The sequence below is a fragment of the Lactuca sativa genome, chromosome 9 (genome assembly GCF_002870075.4).
Source record: "Lactuca sativa cultivar Salinas chromosome 9, Lsat_Salinas_v11, whole genome shotgun sequence".
Taxonomy (NCBI): Eukaryota; Viridiplantae; Streptophyta; class Magnoliopsida; order Asterales; family Asteraceae; genus Lactuca; species Lactuca sativa.
This window is the reverse complement of record NC_056631.2, coordinates 116,125,594-116,145,788: the sequence shown is the minus strand read 5'-3', so window position 1 is coordinate 116,145,788 and position 20,195 is coordinate 116,125,594. Positions and strand designations below refer to the sequence as shown.

The 20,195-nt window shown below is 35.3% G+C and overlaps 1 protein-coding gene across 1 annotated transcript; it reads right to left on the bottom strand.

The window, feature by feature from the left end:
• Window positions 1-7,381: 7,381 nt before the first annotated feature.
• On the bottom strand, window positions 7,382-10,566 carry LOC111913406 (uncharacterized). The gene is made up of 6 exons (XM_023909114.3): window positions 10,244-10,566; window positions 9,846-10,038; window positions 9,652-9,738; window positions 9,147-9,533; window positions 8,781-8,928; window positions 7,382-8,375 (listed from the first exon to the last, which is right to left on the bottom strand). Exons 1-6 carry the CDS (start codon window positions 10,330-10,332, stop codon window positions 7,762-7,764), a joined length of 1,518 nt encoding a protein of 505 aa, XP_023764882.1. The 5' UTR covers window positions 10,333-10,566; the 3' UTR covers window positions 7,382-7,761.
• Window positions 10,567-20,195: the final 9,629 nt, after the last annotated feature.

Here is a 20,195-nt window from a genome sequence, read left to right as displayed (position 1 = left end):
AATTTAGGTAAGGATAATCGCCAAATATTGATAAAATTCGGATTTTATAACAAAAATATGTTTATGGTAATTATCCAAAGCTAAAACAGGAAGAAAATCACGAATATTAGCTGTCAGACGATTTGACTCGTCGAGTCTAGACCTGGACTCGTCGAGTACAGCTGACTCGGCGAGTGTACCAAGTGACTCAGCGAGTCAAACACTCAGAATCAAAAAATTTCGATTTTCAGTGTTGATTTCGATCAAATATGCATCAATACAGTAGAAACCAATCTAGGCTCTGATACCACTGATGGTTTTTAGCCATAAGAACATCCTATGTGCTCATACAAACCCTAATGCTTGGATCTAGGTTTCTCTATTATACATGCAATTCATCCAAGACTTTAAACCCTAGATCTAGTATATGATAATCAATATAACATATGAATTAGGGTTTAGATCATACCTTGATTGTTATGTAGTAATAACAATCTAAAATCCTCCTTGTAATGACTTTAGAAATCTTAGAGTCACAAATGTCACTCCTCTAATGGTTCACAAACACCAAGAGCAAGAGGATGAAGAGGAGAAGAGAAGGAGGCTGCCCAAAACATGTGGAAACCCTAACCAATTAGTTCTCCACGTTTTTGAGCCATAAGGGTCCTTTAAATAGGGAGGCTATTAGGGTTATCTAACAAGGAAACCCTAATTTGGATGCTTAAGCCCTAAGCAACCCATGGACTCTTTCCTTAACAAGCCTTAGACGATTTCTAATGGGTTTCCCCATAGAATTCGTCCAACCTTATATTATAAGGTAATCCATAGCCCAATTGCAATTATCTTATAATTACAATTCCAGTCCCTTAAGTTTAATTAATCTCTTTTAGTCACAAACTTAATCCTTATTAATTCTTGACTAATATTAATTAAATAATATGATTTTTCCTTTAATACATTATTCTCATAATATATTAATAAATCATATTTAATCCTTTCTCTCCATAATTCATCCTATCAAATTGCTTTGGTGAAGGCAACCCAAAAGGACCATGCACCATCGGGTCAAACACATACCAAAATAGTTATGGACTTAGACACTAATCCAACAACATTATTGGGCACAAATCGAGAGTTTAAAACTCCCACTACAACTCAATAGTTTTTTATTTAAATTTATTGTAATTTGCCTTTATATTTTCCACTACATTCAAAAGTTTTTTAAACTTATAGTTATTAATGTTCAATGCTTTTTTATTTTCCATTTATTTATTATACACATTGTAGTTATATTAATAGTATATAAGTAAGTTTTTATTAAAAAATATGCTTGAAAAGATTAGTGATTCAAAATGAAAGAGTCGAAAAAAATGTTTTGTCGCATCAGTGGTTATTTCAACACAATTTTTTATAACAATGTTTTTATATATCAAATGTATGTTGATTTCTGAATATTCATTTTGAATTATTTATAAGTTTTTAATAAGTTTTTTTATGTAAATGTTATAATTTTGTAGTGTTTTTATTTTATTAATAGCTATAATGTTTTTGATACTATTTGGTAATTGTTTTATATACAAATCGGCATACATTTTATATATAATATTCACTACTTAAAACATTCTATAAAATCATTAAAAGTTGTAGTATTTATTTTTTCATACAACTTTGTTTTTAATGGATAAAAATCAATATATGTTTTATATGTAATTTACACAATATAAATCGGTCTATAAAATCATGAATTAATAGTGGAAGTAACTGATGATATAAATTTTTTACAACTAATAAAACTAATATTTAAACTATAGAGCTTGTTTTGCTATTGACATTGGTTTTACATGTATAAATATTAAATAACAATTTGTTAAATGTTTTTATTTTAATTAAATAATTATATTCACACGCAACACGCGAGGATTCGACTAGTAAATACCTTAAATCTTGCACACTAAACAGTGTATAATAGTAAATGTATCGTATCCATGGAGATTGATTCAATTTATACTTCTATATATGAAATTTTTTTTGTACAAATACTTTTGAAACGAAAATAAAAGTAAAAATGAAGGTTTTAATCTTTTGCTTGTTTAAAGAAACTAAAATTATACTGTGACTTGGATATTACAATTCAACAAAAAAAAGTTTGATGTAAATCAATGAGTCAAATATGGTTGACTCTGGCTTTCATCACATGGACTCTTAGTTAATTATCATTAGACATTATGGTGCAAAGCTTATGGTTCAATTAAATTTGGTTACAGCAATCCAAGAAACTTGAGATTACCTAGACTTTTCTTAGTTAGTAAAATAACTAGAGGAGCTCATAATATATTTCCTTAGTTAAAGTCAAAATTTCCAAGGATTCCCTGCCGAACCTATTTACAAAGTCCCTAAGGGATTCCTTAGGATCCAGGGTTACCCGATAAAGATCACTAGTGATCTTTTTGAAAGTTCCGCTACAAGAAATTAATTGTTAAAAAGATTAACTAAATGTGCAAATGAAGTAATAGTTTAAGGTAGAACATTAAGTAGCTATTTTAAGGATGATCCTATGAGGGTCGGGCCAAAACCCTTACACGGGCAAGCTTCCTTCAAATGTGAGGGAATGGGTATGATCTCCATTCTTTCCCTAACTTTGCTAGACATAAAAAAATCAGATTTTTCTTCCCCTCCTTGCCTTACCCACGTGGGATAGCCCCCTTCCCTGTTCTTGGTTGCTTACATACATTCTCAAATTGTACAAAGCATGGATGAGTGATGTGTTGGACTTTCTTTCAAAGCATGGTGGTGCATGGCTTGTGAGAGGCCTTCATACACTATAAATAGAAGGCTTTGGTTCCCATTATAATCACCAATTCACCAGCCAATAATCTCCTTACTGTCCCCTCTCCATTCTCTCTATTTTCTTGGTTTGGAACCCACTACCAAGAACCACCACTCCACCACCGTAGCCACCTCCTTTTGCCCTTATTTTCGACGACCAACCTCCACCACCTTGTGCTACCTTTGTGTTGTTATCTTTTTTTTTTGTGTTTCCTAGTTCAATACTTTAGTCTTCATTGTTCTTTTTGGGTTTAAATCAAGCCCAAAACATCCTTGGTTTAGATCAATTCTAGTTCGTGTTTTCTCGAAGTGTTTCTCATAGATAATTGTACTATTGAATCTAGTTCACAAATCACGCATCAAGGGTGAGTGTTTACGGACTATTTTTAATGTTTTTTACATATCTTGGGGGGGGGGGGTTAATATATGTGCTCCTACAAAAACACTTTTGAAAACATACTACATAATGTGATCAGTTTATGTGAAAAATTATGGTCTATTCAAGACATGTTTTGCCCATTTTAAACCTTATAGTTTCCAAAACTGTTTTATATGCAAGTAGTTCATATCGATACCTTTTCAATGACTACTCTCACACATTCATACATTTTTTATACAATTTATCATGATTTTTTTCAAAACTGTCTATCATTGCAGTCCTTTTTCGGATCAGTCTGTAAAAATGGTCACTTTTAGCTTAGTTAGGGTCAATATCAGGTCAAGGAAAAAAATTAGGGACAAATTAGACTCAATTTCTAAACCTTAAGAATTTACGGATCCTAATTCTGACTCCCGATAATTTTTCTAGACTTTTTCTAAAACAGGGAAAAAATCGTTATTCTAAATTAAATTTTCTGTTTTAACTTACAACTCATATCAAGTTTATAAAATGTTAATTCAACAAGTAACAAGTTATTTTCAAATAAACTAGTTATCATAAGTCATATAGATACTTTATAGTTGTTACGATTTTATTACAACCAATAAAAATGATATATATTTCTACTACAAAGTGCTATGACCTTTTATGTATAAAAAGCTAGAATACATGTGTTATAATTTATTCGGTTTTTAAGAAACACTTACAAATTTATAACTAGTTTATATATGTTATTTTGTTAAATAACACCTCATATACAAAATAGTAATCATATGTCATATAGATATATTATAGTTATGATTATATTATAACTAATAAATATGGTATAACTTTTTACTACAAAGTGCTATAACTTTTTATGTATAAAAAGCTTGTCATAAAACATGTGTCGTAATCGGTTATCAACTCTGTAGTTTTAGACATTATATCGTGCTTTTATATATATATATATATATATATATATATATATATATATATATATATATATATATATATATATATATATATATATATATATATATATATATATATATATAAAAGCTATAAAACTTATATCCTAGATTCTTCATCTATTTGTGTACACTCCCATAAGATTTGTCGCCTATTTACACAAATATCATACATTGTTACGGTTATACTTATCAAACATACTCGACTTTTATTCGTATACTTTAGTTAATCACCTTTATAGTCAAACTTTATTAAACAACTTTATTTGTATATCCGTTTATCCGTATTTGCGGTTGCTAACTACAACCATGACAGATAACTTTTTCTCCCAGAAAAAATGTTTTATAGAACTTTAATGAAATTAAATAAAGATTATATATACATGTGAAGGAAATAAAACATATATGACTTCTGGCTTAACTGGTTAGATGCGTTTTGTGGGAGTGAGAAGTTGCGTGTTCGAAACCTTTTTCACTCTTTTCCCTACAAAAATTCGATTTTTTTAAGCAAATTGAATTATGCTGACATGTCAGCTTCCACGTCAGCATCCCCTTCCAGTTTGGCATGCCACATAAGTGCTTACCGGCTAAAAAGGTTAAAAAAAAAAAAAAAAGAGTTAAAGTGTAACGTTTATCCGGTTTCTTGGACTTTTTTATTCAAAAAAAACTTTTTTGGGAGTAAAGTATAATTTTTGCGAAAATATTGGGACTTTTCTGACAATTTCCCTAAGATTCACTATAGAATCAAGCTCTCTTACTACAAAACCATGGATTTGATTGCTTTCAAAACTATTTTAAGTTTGAAATTACTTATGTAAAGATACATTTTGGCTTTCAAAGTTTATTCAAAGATTCCTTACAAATATTGTTTTAAGCATGGTTACACTTACAAAGAAAATATTTTTTAGACTTTTAAAAGTATTACTGGTGTTAGCAGAAAACCTATAACTCCACCAACCTTGTTTGACCCTCTAAACTACATGTATTCTCAAGATATCATAAAACAAACGTTCAGACAAAAGGTAACTCATGGATTTTCAGGCGATTTAAATATCTAGTTTATTTCGTTATATTTGCCTACATGTTTAGGCAATTTATGTACTATACTATTATCTGTAAGAACCATGTATTCAAACATCAAGATGGAATATAAATGTTGTTTTGTTTATTGTTGTACTTGTGTTATATATCCAATTGCATGTGATTCATGAACTTAGTCGCACAGCCCGACGTGTTCTGCCGCCTCGGTCGGGGGTGTGACATATACTCAAGAAATATCACTACGTGAGGAAACGTGTTGAGGATATAGACATCATCGTGGATAGGGTATCATTAGAGATTAGACATAACATAGAGATTGCGCTAACACTCATGATTACTTAATAGAGATCTACATAGTGGAACAACCTACACTTAGAGATTACTTCATGGATCAAGTCACGAGTAATTCTAAGATGATAATATCTTTTATTCTTCAAACCAAGATACATGTGAGGTTTTTCTCTACGAATTTCTTATGTATTGGTTTGCTCCAATGCTATTTATAATTGATATTAATAAAGGGTATGCCCATGTATGATATGGTAAGTAGACAAAAACCATGTAGTTTATGTTTATTTGTTCCTTCTACCTTAACAGGAAAAGCAATACCTATAGGGTCGTTGATGATTTGATGCCGACATCTAATGTGTCTGGATGGATCCTGACTGAATTGATGTGTTCAATTTGGTAGTCGGATGCAGTCATCACAAATCTCTATCGAGAAACATAATCTTCAAAATTGAGAATCTTGTTCATATATTAGGTTCATATAGATATCTAAAGCAAAAGAGTAACCGATCACTTATCTAAGGAATGAATCTTGATTAGATCAAAGTTTGGTAGTTGCATTAGAATGCACACTCTCTGCTGATTATTAGGGAAGTATTTGACTACATGTAGTTGATGACTTGTCCAAGTGAGAGACTATTGGATTGAGTGTCCAATGTCATTAACTAATTGGTAATATTTTTAATAATAGTAGGGTCATTTTGGGTTACCCTCATAACTCAATTAAACAATAAGGAATTAGGAGAAAATAAGTTATTAATTTATTATGAATTAATAAAGTAATTGAAAATTATTTTGGAATGAATTTCATTGTTTTAATTAATTAAATGAGTTGAATGTTAATTAGTTTATTAGTAATTGATTAGAATATTTCATAACCTCCTAGGATAATAAAGAGATCCATTTTATCCTAGAGATAAAAACATGTGGAGTGACTGGCATAAGGATAAGGATTATCATTGGCTTGGATATATGAATTAAAACTTTAGACTGTAAATAAACTGTTAGGGTTTATAAACCAGGTGATTCTCTTTTGTGCTCAAAAACTCTCTCTCTCTCTCTCTCTCTCTCTCTGCTCTCTCTCTCTCTCTCTCTCTCTCTCTCTCTCTCTCTCTCTCTCTCTCTCTCTCTCTCTCTCTCTCTCTCTCTCTCTCTCTCTCTCTCTCTCTCTCTCTCTCTCTCCTGACGAAATATATAACCCTCCTAGGATTAGATTTTCTATCTTAGCTTTTCTCTTAAAGAACCATTTTGCTAGTTGGTGTTTTGGGTGTGATTTCACTAGTGGAATTCCTGGTTTGGGTCTTTTTCATCTTTTGCAAGTGTGGCCGTCAAGATCTCAATCAAGAAATCAAAAGGAACCAAAGGTTAATAATTTTTTATTTTGAAAGTAGATTGCTATTATATTAAAAACCTAGATCTTTAGGATGCATGTACACATAGGGTTATCTGTTTGTTTCCACTGTATAAAACTAGCACGTATAGATCGCATCAAATCCCAACGGACACTCCTTGGGTTGGCGATTCTGGTATGGTGGGTTGTGTGTTATTTATTTTGCTTTCCCATTCTTATTGTAACTTCTTCCTCTGGTCCAGCAATGCCTTAATTTTTTATAGGCTCATCGAAACTATCGGTAGCAAGGTATGCACTAACCTACGCACAATAGTACAGTTTCCTTTTCCTATGAGTTTTTCATTTCTTACATAAGCATCATTTACATAGCTTTAAATACATTATTAATATTGAAAACAAATTGTGCACAAATAATAAAACAAACACAGTTAGATGTAGAATGCCATGCACCTTCTTTGTATTCTGCGATTTACCTCTTACAATTACATGTTTAATGTGATCTAAACAGGCAATTTCCTGGTATTAAACTCGATGATGAATCGGAAAATCAACAGGATTCAACTACCATGACAATAAAAAATCCGGGTATCATCATTTTCATAAACTCACGAGTAAAGCCACCGAATACAACGCCTTCACAATTCCTAATAAAACTAAATACAACACCATTCACAATTTCTACCAAACCTAATACATCAAATATCTAACAACAAAGAAGTTACAAGTTTTCATGAACACGTGTTCGATTGGACTCGACTGGACAAGCTTTTTGAAAACTAGTTTTGATGATGAGAACGACAACAGTATTCACGTCTTTTGCACAGATGAGAGATCAAGCGTGAATCCATTATCCCTGTCCCACCTTTTTGGGTTGGCCATCAGTCTCAGTCTCAATCTTTGTCACAGTCCAATGCATGTCAAACACAGTACACACATAATGTCATGGCCTAATTCTCTTGCTTCGTGCTTTCATTCTTATTGCATGTTTCCGTGACCATAGGTTCACTATCACCACCAATAATAGACTCACGCACATCTTCATTTTCTTTAACTTCCTTTTTCTCCGAAGTATCTTCAACATTTTTATTCGAATCATTTTTCAAAACCAACCCCTCCACTTTCACAAGATTGCCATTTTCACCTTGTCCCGTTTTAGGCAAATTCGCCAAGGTGGAAACCGTAACACCATTTGTTTCCCGGGCCGGATTCACCGGGCCCACGGGTCCAAGATTCGAGGTATGATCAAGCGGGCGTGAGGTGTTTGGTGAATGTAGGTCCCGGAAGTTGGTAGCATTTGTTTTAATGTGGATGGCGCCCTTTAACTGTTGCTTTAAGATAGCGGCGGCTGCTGATTGGGTGGCGATGCGGGCCCCGGCGGCAACCGCGGCGGCTTTCACCGGATCGGGGCCGTTGAGGAGAGACTTTGGTGGTGTTTTCGGGGAGATTTTAGGGAATGTTTTTGTTGAAGAGTCTTCACGGGTGCTAGTGGATGGAGTGTCAGGGGGTATGATATTGATAGGGCGGATGGAAGTATTTGTGGTGATGCTTGATTTTGTCCTACCTGTCACATTACGATTGGTGGAAATTAAATGAGTTGGCAAGAATTGAGGTCTTTCATTGTTTTCATCTTCCTATTACAGCATTATACTTTAAAAAATCGACCCAATTATTATAATGTCATTCTACTTTCTTTTCTTCATATAATATCTAATTAAAAAGGAGTATATTTTAAGATTTTATATTTTGGTCACAATAGTTTTGTATCTTTACAGGTTTGGTCCTTGTGTAGAAAATAACTTACAAAAACTGTCCATTTATGTTACAGAAAAGGTCTCTGTGTAAAAATTTTGTAGTAAAACAGTCCATATGTTTATGATTTTCATATGTTGGCAGGTTTGGTCCCTGTGTAGAAAATAAATTACAAAAATTGTCCCTGTGTTAGAGCTATGTGTAGAAAAAGTCATACCAAGTGAAGAAGATGACTTTAAACTATCAACTCCAGGCTGATCAAGAGCCATGTTAAGTGCCCTTCTAGCTGCTAAATGTACCTCAGAAAGCTGTGATCCTGTCTTCACATTTGAGTTTTCTTTACGCTTTTTTATAATATTCCATCTCTGTAGATGTCAATTGTTTCATAATATTAGCACAAAGTATCAGACTTTGACTTTCTTATGGAGTCAAACTGAGGATGTATATGTAGGAACTATGAAATCTTGGTAAATATAAAATAAAAAATGTTACTTTCTGAGATACTATTACTTACATGGGTTTCACATTCATTAATTTTCCATGGATATGACATTCACTGATTAAAAACTTAAAGAAAACAAACCTGAGAAAGCTGAGAAGCAGTTCTATCACCCTTAAAATCTCCTTTTAAGATATTTGCCCAATTTCCTTCACCACATTTCTGAACTGCAGCAAAAAGTTCCATATCTTCAGCTGCAGACCATGGCTTTCTTTTCCTCCTAGGTGGCAAATTCCCACTTCCTGAACAATTTGTTTCAACTCCTTCTGTAGATCCAACTACTGCAACTGGTTGTTTTTGAACAGAAACTGGAACTGTGATGTTTGTCCCCCTCATATTACTACCTACTTGTGAATTTTCAGAAAGATCTCCTGTTGACTTTCCACTAGGTATGTTTATAGTCAATGGAGCCTCAATGGTCAACCCTTTTTCCAATCCAGAATCACATGTAGAGCCTGAAGCTATGAGTACCTAAAGCATTCAATCAGTTCAACAACACTTATGTTTAGGGTTTAGGGTTTGTAGTAAAATTGGAGCAACAGGTACTTATATGTGTAACACCTGATTAAATGGAAGTATTCTTGGTTACCTTCACGCATGCTGCAGCCTCCATTGAAGCTTCGTTGTTGACAGGTGGAGAAACTTCAAGCTCGTATTCTAAATCGCTTTCATCATCCTGCAAATTGGAATTTAAGAAATATGTGAACTGAAAGATGGACGATGGAAAACATCTTATATATCAGATGAGTGTTTTAAGAATAGATATACATACAAGATGCTTACCAGAGGTTTAGCTTCGTCTTCAAGGTTTTCAAGCATTGCATCACGATAAGCTAAATGACGCCAAAGCATTTGGTATTCCCTTGGATTTGTGATACCAGTCATGGTTCGTTTCACCATTGCATTCCAGTCTATTTTTGATTCTTCGAGTTGAGCCACTTCCTGAAGCAAAGCTAGGACTGTTGTAGCTGTGTACCTTCGAAACAATCACATCAAAAACGAACATTTATTCAACAAAAGAGCTTCCTTTGAGATGAATTCATCCATTATAAGAGATTAACTTAATGAAATAAGTGCGGATATGAGCGTTTGTTCCAAATCGCAACAAAGCAGCAATGAATCCGAATTTGTGTTCTTTCGCTAAAACCCTAATAAAAGAAGTAAAAAGGGAGAAAAGAAACCTTTGTAAGATGATGGATACATCTTCTTCGCTAATGGTGCCCTTCTTCTGCTTCTTGGATTCCTCACTCATTTGTGATTCCTGATTCATCTACTGAAATCGCATGAATTTCGCAGTATAAGGAAAAATCCCTTGAATTTTTTTGAGACCCTAATAATTGGGTTTTCTTGTTGTTCTTTGGGATTTAAGAAATTAACAAAGTATGCGATCGATTCGAGTTTCGGAGTGAAGAACCGGATGAAATCCAAAGGCAATCAATTGGATTCTAATGTGTAACGAGGAAAAACATTGACTACGGAGTACAATCAGTCAAATCAAATCATACGTTTATAAGGTTAACGGTTGATTAAAAATTCATTATCCTTAAATGGAAAAGCAAACATTCCAAAGAATATAGAATTACCAAATTGATATTTAGGTGCTGTATCTCAAATAAAAAATAAAAAAGATAAAAAATAAAAGTAGTTTATAAATCAGTTTATCGTAATTTATTTATTTTTTTAAACTTAAAAAAGAATAATATATTGTAGGGAAATTAAGTAATCTAATCATTGTTTGATGGTTTTTTGTAAATACTTAATTTTACATTTTTTTGCAAAATAACTTTTTTTTTCAAAATGTACTATTTTGGAGTCCACTTCATACTAAATGGATCAGATCCGACCCAATCAACATGCTCTCGAATGATCATTTCAACATGTTTCGAGGAAAAAGTATATATCCTTTATTCTGGATTTTATTTTAAAATATCTACGTATTTCGACTATCTACACATTTTGAAATAACCATTGACCACTTCCCTCTTATAGGCTTTGATCAAGAACTCTTACCCTAAATCACACAAAATAAAGCCATTGTAATGGCAAAATTACCACCTTTCTGAATTTTTGCATCTATATCAATCAATTATCTCATATTTCAAGTATTACCAAATAATACTTCATAATGTACTTTTATTATGGCTATAACAATCGGTAAAAATATATACTTACTTAATTTTTAGGTATGATATATTACTCCTAATTTATTTCAATGTCTAGGGTATTAGGATAAACTCATCTTATAACAGAGGACAATGTAACCTTAAGTAAAATTCAATGTTCTTATTTTAATACACTTTGTGAAAATAAGTATATTTATACATGATCTTTTATTTATAAATTATCAAGTATCATTTAATCGTCTAATAATTCATTTAATCAATTAGAAATTTATTTATTTAGGTAACCCCACTTATATTTAATAATTGTCAATTCAACAATCACTTAAGCGCTTTTTGGTAGTATCTGGATGATTCATATCTGAATGATATAGAGATTTTTTATGAATCTGTATCTGAACGATAAATTGATATTTGGTTAGGCAATTGAGTGTTTTCTCTTAATGAGGAAATGACAATTTTGACCCTTTAAACTATTTTTTGCATACAGATTAAACATCCTACAAGATATAACATCCAAATTAGACAACATACAACAACAAAATTTGTCATATATGGATCCTTAGATCGTATTATCATAATATTAAAAAATATATATAACAATATATAATAATAAATTGGTTCAAACAACTTTGGATTGATGGGTTTCGAGTTGATTGTGAACAAAGCGTAACGCATTGTTCCGAATCATTTCCTAATCCGGGGCGGTGACCTGAAGATCGGTTATCATAAGTCTTAGGGCCTTTGAGAAATACATATTTAGATTTATTTAGGTGTGCGTAATGTATTTTAGATGATTCGGGTGTTCGATTTGTGTTTTGGAGTCAAGGAGGATATCGGTAAAGTGTGAGTCTGGGCTTTTGTTGGATTTTGGATTTTAGTTCAGGAAGTTTTAAGGTAAGGATGAGTTGATAGAAGTGTAGGGCTTCTTGTCACCTTTTGTGGATATAAGGATCGTCGAAATCGGATTTAAAATGAATAAGATATGCCATTCGGAAGTTTGAATGATTAAGGGGAAGCCTAGTAGGCGGGGCGTACTTGGGGAGTACGTTGGGCATACTAGGCAAGGGGGGTCGTGATTCATCATTGGAGTATGTTGGGTATACCAAAGTTATGCATGGCATACTCCAGTCAGACCCAAACCCTAATTTAGGGTCTTAGACCCTATTTAAGCTTCTTAACTCAACATTAAACCTTATGATTGTAACATCCCAAAATTCAAGACCAAAAATTTCATTTTTAATTTAATAACTCATAAAACAGATTATGGAAAACATTATCGAGTTATTTCATTTCATAAAAACCATAGATCATATGTCTCAAAAGCATGTCATAAAATAATAATAATGTCAGAGTACAAATCCCAAGAACATCATAGTGCGGAAAATCGTGGTGTGATGTGCTGCTATCGTGTCGACTCTTTTCCCCTCGAAGAAGGATTTGAAACAAAAACTGAAAGCCATAAGAACAAAGCTTAGTGAGTTCCCCCATCATACCACACATCATACAATAAACATATTATCAGGCATATATGGGTGCCAGACCTACCCTGCTGAGCATATCAGGGTGCTCAACCTACCCCTGTCAGACATACCAGGGTGTCCGACCTACCCCTGTCAAGCATATTTGGGTGCCCGACCTACCCTCCGGTTTATCTCAAGTTCTCAACCGGTTACGGGGACTATTTCACCCCTACCACTACTACATAATAACATATCATAAACATACTGCTAGGCATAAATAGGTACTATTTACCCCTTCGGTCTCTTTCATCTGGTAACCGGGGACTATTTCACCCCTCCTACCACAATCACATAATATCATAGCATTCTAGCACATAAAGCATAACAGATAGTGGCATACCATACAATTATCACAAAGACAATCGTCTTAACTACAAACAACTACTAGTGAGACGGCATTGGTGCATTCGACCCACTTCTACTGGAAGGTAACTCACCTTGATGTCGTGTAGTAATTGAACTTCCCTCGGCTCTGGAATCAACTCCTCTCAAACTCCTACACATAACAATCTCCTTTAATTACTCTATCATACTCATAACCCAATTAAGGATCAACTCCGGTCAAAGTCTATGTCAAAGTCAACATCCTAGTCAAATTCAACATTCTGATTGACTCAACTTGCCGAGTTGGTCCATCAACTCGTCGAGTTCCATGAACCATAGATCCTGAAATCACGATCCAACTCATCGAGTCCTCCTTCAGACTCGTCGAGTTCTTCCCTATAACAGAATCGAGACATTTTACTATAACCCATCGAGTCCTTCCTTGAACTTGTCGAGTTCTTCAATCTACAAAACCCCGGAAACCTTAGCCAACTCATTGAGTCATCTCTTAGACTCACCGAGTTTGCACAGTAATCAGAAAAGGTTGGGGGACCACAACCCAACTCGCCGAGTTAGATGAACAACTCGTCGAGCCCCCTTAGGACTAAGTTACCACGTAAAGTTGCTAACTTTACGTTCATGCATGGTGTCATGAAGCTAGAAACACCAAAACTAAGCTATATAAGAGGTCTAGGGCATGGGGGAAGGACCAAGGCTAGATAAAGCTGGCAACTTTAAGCCTCATAAGCTCATGAGTGTCTAGATCTGAAGTCACAACTTCATGATACACTCAAATCCCGAAAATGACTTCAATATGGCCCAAAAGTGACAATATACTACCCTAAATGAAGATCTAAGTAATAGAAAGCCAAGGTATCAACTTTATACGTCAAATGAGTCAGAAATTCAGCTCAAATTCCAGATCTACTATCTTCCTCTTGAACCCCCAAGCTTCTCCTTCCTTCTCAAGCTTCAAAATCACAAAGAACACACGACAATGGCTCAAAAACACTCAAAAGTGGATTAGGGTTTCGTGGCTAGGGTTTGGGTGATGGAGGCTGCAATTGAGGCCAACCTTTGGAGGTTAAGGTGCTTAAATAGGGTGCAAAACCCTGGAAAATAGGGTTTCACCCTAGCAGCCCTACTCGTCGAGTTGAGGCTCTCAACTCGTTGAATAGACTTCAAGTCCCACGTCCAAATTACATTCCTACTCGACGATTTTGGGCCTACAACTCGTCGAGTCCCTTTGAAAAAATGAATAATTTGATTTAAAGTTACATACCAGGATTCGGGCGTTATAATGATCTTCAACCTCCATCCCTTTAAACCCTAGAATCAAAACCCTATCCTCATTTGGTGTGGTTTTTGGAGCTTTTGGATCCAGCCTTTATGTACCATGATCTATCTTCTGGAGGTATAAAGTTTCTATCTTGATGACTCTAAGTGTTAGATATAGTTTAAGGAGTATTTTTGGGTTCATTTTGGTCCTTAGAGTCATCCTTGTGAGTATGGGTTACTCCAAGAGCTTAGTATGCTGAATCTTGACATTTGGGAGGTCCCTTGTTCCTAAAATTGTCATCTTGATGAGTTGTGTTGGACCATGCATGAGTTTGGGTGTTTATTATGGTTTGTTTTAAGGTTTTGGTACCATTAAGCCATGAAAAGGAAGTAAAGTTGCCAACTTTACTTGTTAAGACATCTCATTAGGGTCATATCTGAGTATGGAAGTCATTGTCTTAACCATCAAGAGCTTAATTTTATTTTTGGGTCCCTATTGAGTACGTTAGGCGTACATGGAGGTACGCTCAACGTAATGTTGGATTTCTGCATCGTTCGTTTGTACCTTGTGCTTCGAGGGTGAGTACGCGGGGCTTACTCCCCAGCAAGTTGATTTTGGGCCTTTTTAAGGCCTGGGCCGTGTTAGGCCATTGGACTTCTGACTTTTGGCCATGGATAGTCTGTGAGCCTTCTCAATATTGGTCTCATGATGGTTTTGGGTCCAATCAGGAAGTTGGGCCATATTGGGCTTTGGGTTGCCATTTAGAGATTTGGGCTTTTATGCTAATGGGTTGGATCTTGGTTTTGGGCCAAGTAAGAAAATGGTAAAATAGTCTTTTACCCTTTAGGAAGTTGGATTATGGAGTGGGCCTCAGATTTTGAGTTATTGTGTTAGTTATTAATTAAGGTTTTATGTATTGTTAGTTGGTACGAGGTAATCCGGTTCAGCGACCCGAGCAGTTAGTGGATTATCAGCGGTTAGAGGTGAGTCTTCCTTCGTAGTAGCCGTGGGTCGAAAGCATCAAGGTCAGCCCACTAGTTTGTGTGTAACATCCTAAAAATACAGGCCAAAAATTTCATTTTTGGTCAAGTGATTTGTAAAAACGTTTGTAAAAAAATATCCTACGATCATAACATTTGATAAAACATGTCCCGTGGCCGTAAACCAAAACATAAAACATGATAATGTCAGTACAAATCCCAAAATGACTCATAGTGCGGAAAACAAGGAGCGTGTGTGTGATGGGCCGCTACCGCGCCTGCTCATTCCCTTTGATTGAAGAGGTACCTGAAACAACAACTGAAAACCGTAAGCACGAAGCTTAGTGAGTTCCCCCACTGTACCGCATACCATATAACCACATAACATACATATATTGTCAGGCATATCTGGGTGCCCGACTTACCCCTTTGGTCATCTCGACCAGGTACTGACTAGCATATCTAGGTGCTGGCCTCCCCTTCGGTCCTCTCGACCGGGTACTGACTAGCATATCTGGGTGTTGGCCTCCCCTTCGATCCTCTCGACCGGATACTGACTAGCATATATGGGTGCTGGTCTCCCCTTCGCTCCTCTCGACCAGATGTTGGGGACTATTTCACCCCTAGTACTACCACATAACACATATCACATTATCTATCTAGCATGGCTGGGCATGACCGCCCCTTTGGCCCTATCGACCGGTAATCTGGGGACTATCTCCCCCTACTGTCACTGGCACATGGCATCATATCATACTAGCACATAAACATATCACATGTAGTAGCAACCCTAGATAAATATCACAGAGACAATCATCTAACATATAACTCCTACTGGTGGGCCGACATTGTGGCCGTAGACCCACTGCTACTGGAAGGTAACTCACCTCGAAGTAGCTGTTGATTTGAGCGGGAACTGCCTGTCTACTGCTGGTGCTGTTGTTTCGGAAGTCCTCCGGCTATAATTCCCACAAAACGTTCAGTCAAACACTGCTAGATGTACTTAGGGTAAAATGACCATTTTACCCTTGACCAGGTCAAAGTCCAAGTCAAGGTTGTCCTTAATCCCGACTCTACTCGTCGAGTTAGGCATTGACTCGACGAGTTCTCCTTCTAAATTGATGACCACAAGTCCTTCATCCTACTCGCCGAGTTGTATGAACAACTCGTCGAGTTTATCTTCACCCGATGAACACTCTATGCCGAGACTCGCCAAGTTGTATGAACAACTCGCCGAGTCTGTTCTTGCGGTAAGAAGATTGCCTTGGACTTCCGACTCACTGAGTCCACCCATGACTCACAACTTTACCCAGCAACACGAAAAGGGGAAAACTTGGGGACTCGCGACTCGAATCGCCGAGTCCGATGAACGACTCGCCGAGTCGTTCACATGCAATTACTACACACTCGATTTTTCTTGAATCCAGCTCATGTCATACATAGATCTGGGCTCTTAGGGTAGGTTTTACACGTAAAGTTTCCAACTTTACGTGTATACATGCATAGGATGGGGATTTAAGGCTTAATAAAGGCTAAAATGGTAGATCTAGGACATTCAAGCAATTTACTTCCATAAAGGCCATGGATCTGAGCTTCTGGGAACTCAAACATGCCTAGATCTAGAGGTTAATCAACTCATTACCATCCCTAATCCATAAACAAGCTTGGAAATGGCTCAATAAGGAATTTAATGGTGCTCTAAGGGACTCTTAGCATAAAAACAGAAGGGAAACTGAGTTATACCTCAAGGAATCTCTGAAATAACACCAAGATATCTGGCCTCCTTCTTCTCCTCTTGATCTACCCTCCTTCTTCTCTCAAAATCTTCAAGAAATCATACCAAAACACTTTAATCTCATAAGAAACGAGGTTGGGATGATATAGAGAGCTCTGAGGGTGAAGGGGTCGGGCTTGGGGCACATAAGGTTGGTTTAAATAGGGTGCAAACCCTTGAAATTAGGGTTTTATCCAGACAGCGGGGACTCGCCGAGTCCAGAATATGGACTCGCCGAGTCGCCAACTTAAACGTGTTCAAATGTCCCGGCTCTACTCGGCGAGTCGGGCCTACAACTCGCCGAGTCCAGGCTAAAAAATGTAAATTACTTAGATAGGTCATACGCACCAGGAACCAGGTGCTACATTGTGTTATAGTGTGATGATTGTCTTTGTGATAATTGTTAGTTATGCATGTATTTTCTTGATGACAATGTGATTATAGTTACTATATTATATGGTAGTAGTAAGGGTGAAATAGACCCAGTATCCGGTTGAAATAGACCAAAAGGGTATGCCAACACCCATATATGCTTGGCAGTATCTGGTTGAAATAGACCGAAGGAGTAGGCCGACACCCACATATGCTTGGCAGTATCCAATTGAAATAGACCGAAGGGGTAGGTCGACACCCATATATGATTGACAGTACGTTTGTTTAGTATGTGGTATTTGGGGGAACTCACTAAGTTTCGTTCTTATGGTTTTCAGTTTATGTTTCAGGTACTTTCAGTTTGAATGGAAAGGGCCCGGCTTGATCGCAACGCATCCACCCATGCTTCCGCATTATGATGATTTTGGGATTGTATTATGATAATTTTTTTTTCCTTTAAAGTACTTTTGAATATATAGAAAAGGATAATGAATGTTTGGCTTAAAGATAATTAATGTTTTGTTTGAATTAAAAATGAAATTTTTACCTCATAATTTTCGGGACGTTTCAAGTTGGTATCAGAGCCTTGGTTTGAGGGATTCAGGCACATTCTCAGGTATGTCTAAACTCAAACTGAGGGTTTGGTAAATTTTTCATAAAATAACTATCTTATTAAAGGATTATCTAATCAAAGAAAGGGGTGTGGTGCGTGCAATCATTCGAACTCAAGTAAGTGATTCCTAGAATACCCATACATGTTGTTATGTTATATGTTATGAGAATTGCATGCTAGATTAGGGCTAAGGATCTAGTATAGATGCCTTTGTGTGCCTGCTGTATGAACTTGTAGACTTGCATGCTAGTACCGATCAGTCAATGATAGGATGGCCTATGTAGGTTCCGCTTTGTGCTTTTAGGAGTTCCCATTAACTTCGGCTAACTTGTAAGTGAATACACTAAGTTACATGTTATTGAGAGTGGATAATTTCAGAAGGTTAGGTTTAAACATTATTGCACAGCTCTCATTTAAGTCCAACAGTTGTAGTTTGAGACCTTTCATTCGAAGAATTATCTGGTGTCGGTGATATGTAATTGTATTCGTAAGCTAGTTAGAGAGTGTTAGAGGGAGTTCCTTCTGTAAATGATAGTGGGGAAATAGTGTGGTGGTTGCCCTAGAAGGATCTAGGAAGAATGTTAGTGCAACAAAGACGCTAGTAGCCAGTAAGCTTGAGAAGTCTTCTTGACCAGTCTATGGATTGGAGTGTTACTACACGAATGTTGCTTGCTTTGTGCTTTGTAGAACTCTTAAGTGATGTGATTTAATTGTTAAGTAAATATGTTAAGTCACATGTGGTGAAGGATGAATAATCTTAGAGTAATGGGTTTGACCCTATTGTATTCATGAGGTGATTAACTGACATTATAGGGAGTTCTTCAGCAGCTGACGGTAGGGTGAGGTCGGAAACCTAGGAGAGCCGAGGAAGTGCTTCAGTAGGTTTAGTTGCGCTGTTTAGAGAGTACTTAGAGTACCAGTTTGAGAAGGTGACCTGGATGATTCAGGATGATTCTTGAGGAAAGTATGGATAAGTGTGGAAGGTAGTATTGGGTATGTACTACTGAAACAAGGCTTAAGTAGACAAATATTTTACAAATGACAAATTAGACTAACTATTGTTAGTCATACTAGACATTATTATAGTCATTATTGTTTTCATGAACTAACTATTGTTAGCCATACTAGACATTATTATAGTCATTATTGCTTTCATATTAGACTAACTATAGTTAGGTGTTTTAATAATATTATAATTTCTTGATCATTTTTATTTTTTAAATGATCTAAAGGGTTTTCATTACATACTTCTTCTAGTTGTTTTTCAACAATTTCTTTTACTAATGTTAGTAATATTCATAATTGAAAACCAACCTCTTGTTTATTATTTTTATAAAATCATAATGTTTGATAATAGTAGTTTTTATAACACCTTTTATGGGGTGGTTAAGACTTATATGATCGCTTGTTTGTATAAATTGTTGATATAATTTAAGGAAATTATTTCTTATTAATAAATCTATTCCTAAATCATGTTAACATATATTGTTGGTGTTTATGAACCATTTAAAAAGTTCACCAAGCATCTTGCAAAATTATCAAGAGAAATAAAAAACAGTCATGTCAAATAATACTCAATGCACCAAGACATCGTTGTCAATACTGTAAAAAAAATCTAAAAGAAGCACCAATAATGGAACAATGACTCGTTTGATAATGTATGACATCCATGGGAAGAGATAAGAGCAAGCCGCTACAATCCGTCTACTACGATCCGTTAAAAATGTAATAATTATTGTGATGTATTTTTTTATTTTTTTGTATTTTTTCCTTTATTTAGTTTTAAGTAGTTTTGTACTATTTTTTATTGGATTATATCTCAAGTAAATTGGACATTTGGACTATTGGAATATAAAATATAGGCTTTAGAAATCTTGATCTATAAAAGGTATTTTTTTCCAAAACATTAAGATAGATCCTTTAAAAAATTTAAGATAGGTCATAATTTTTTTTTTTTATTTCTACTAAAAAAATTCATTTTAAATGGGTCCAATGACCTAAGTTGTGTAGATATAAACCGACCACTGTCCGCTACAGTGTCTGAGTACCCCCCACCTACACATCATACTATTTGATAAACATCTCCCCAAATCCAAGTTTGAATAGATTTGTTGAAAATTACTGAAAACCAACTGTTGATATAAAAAA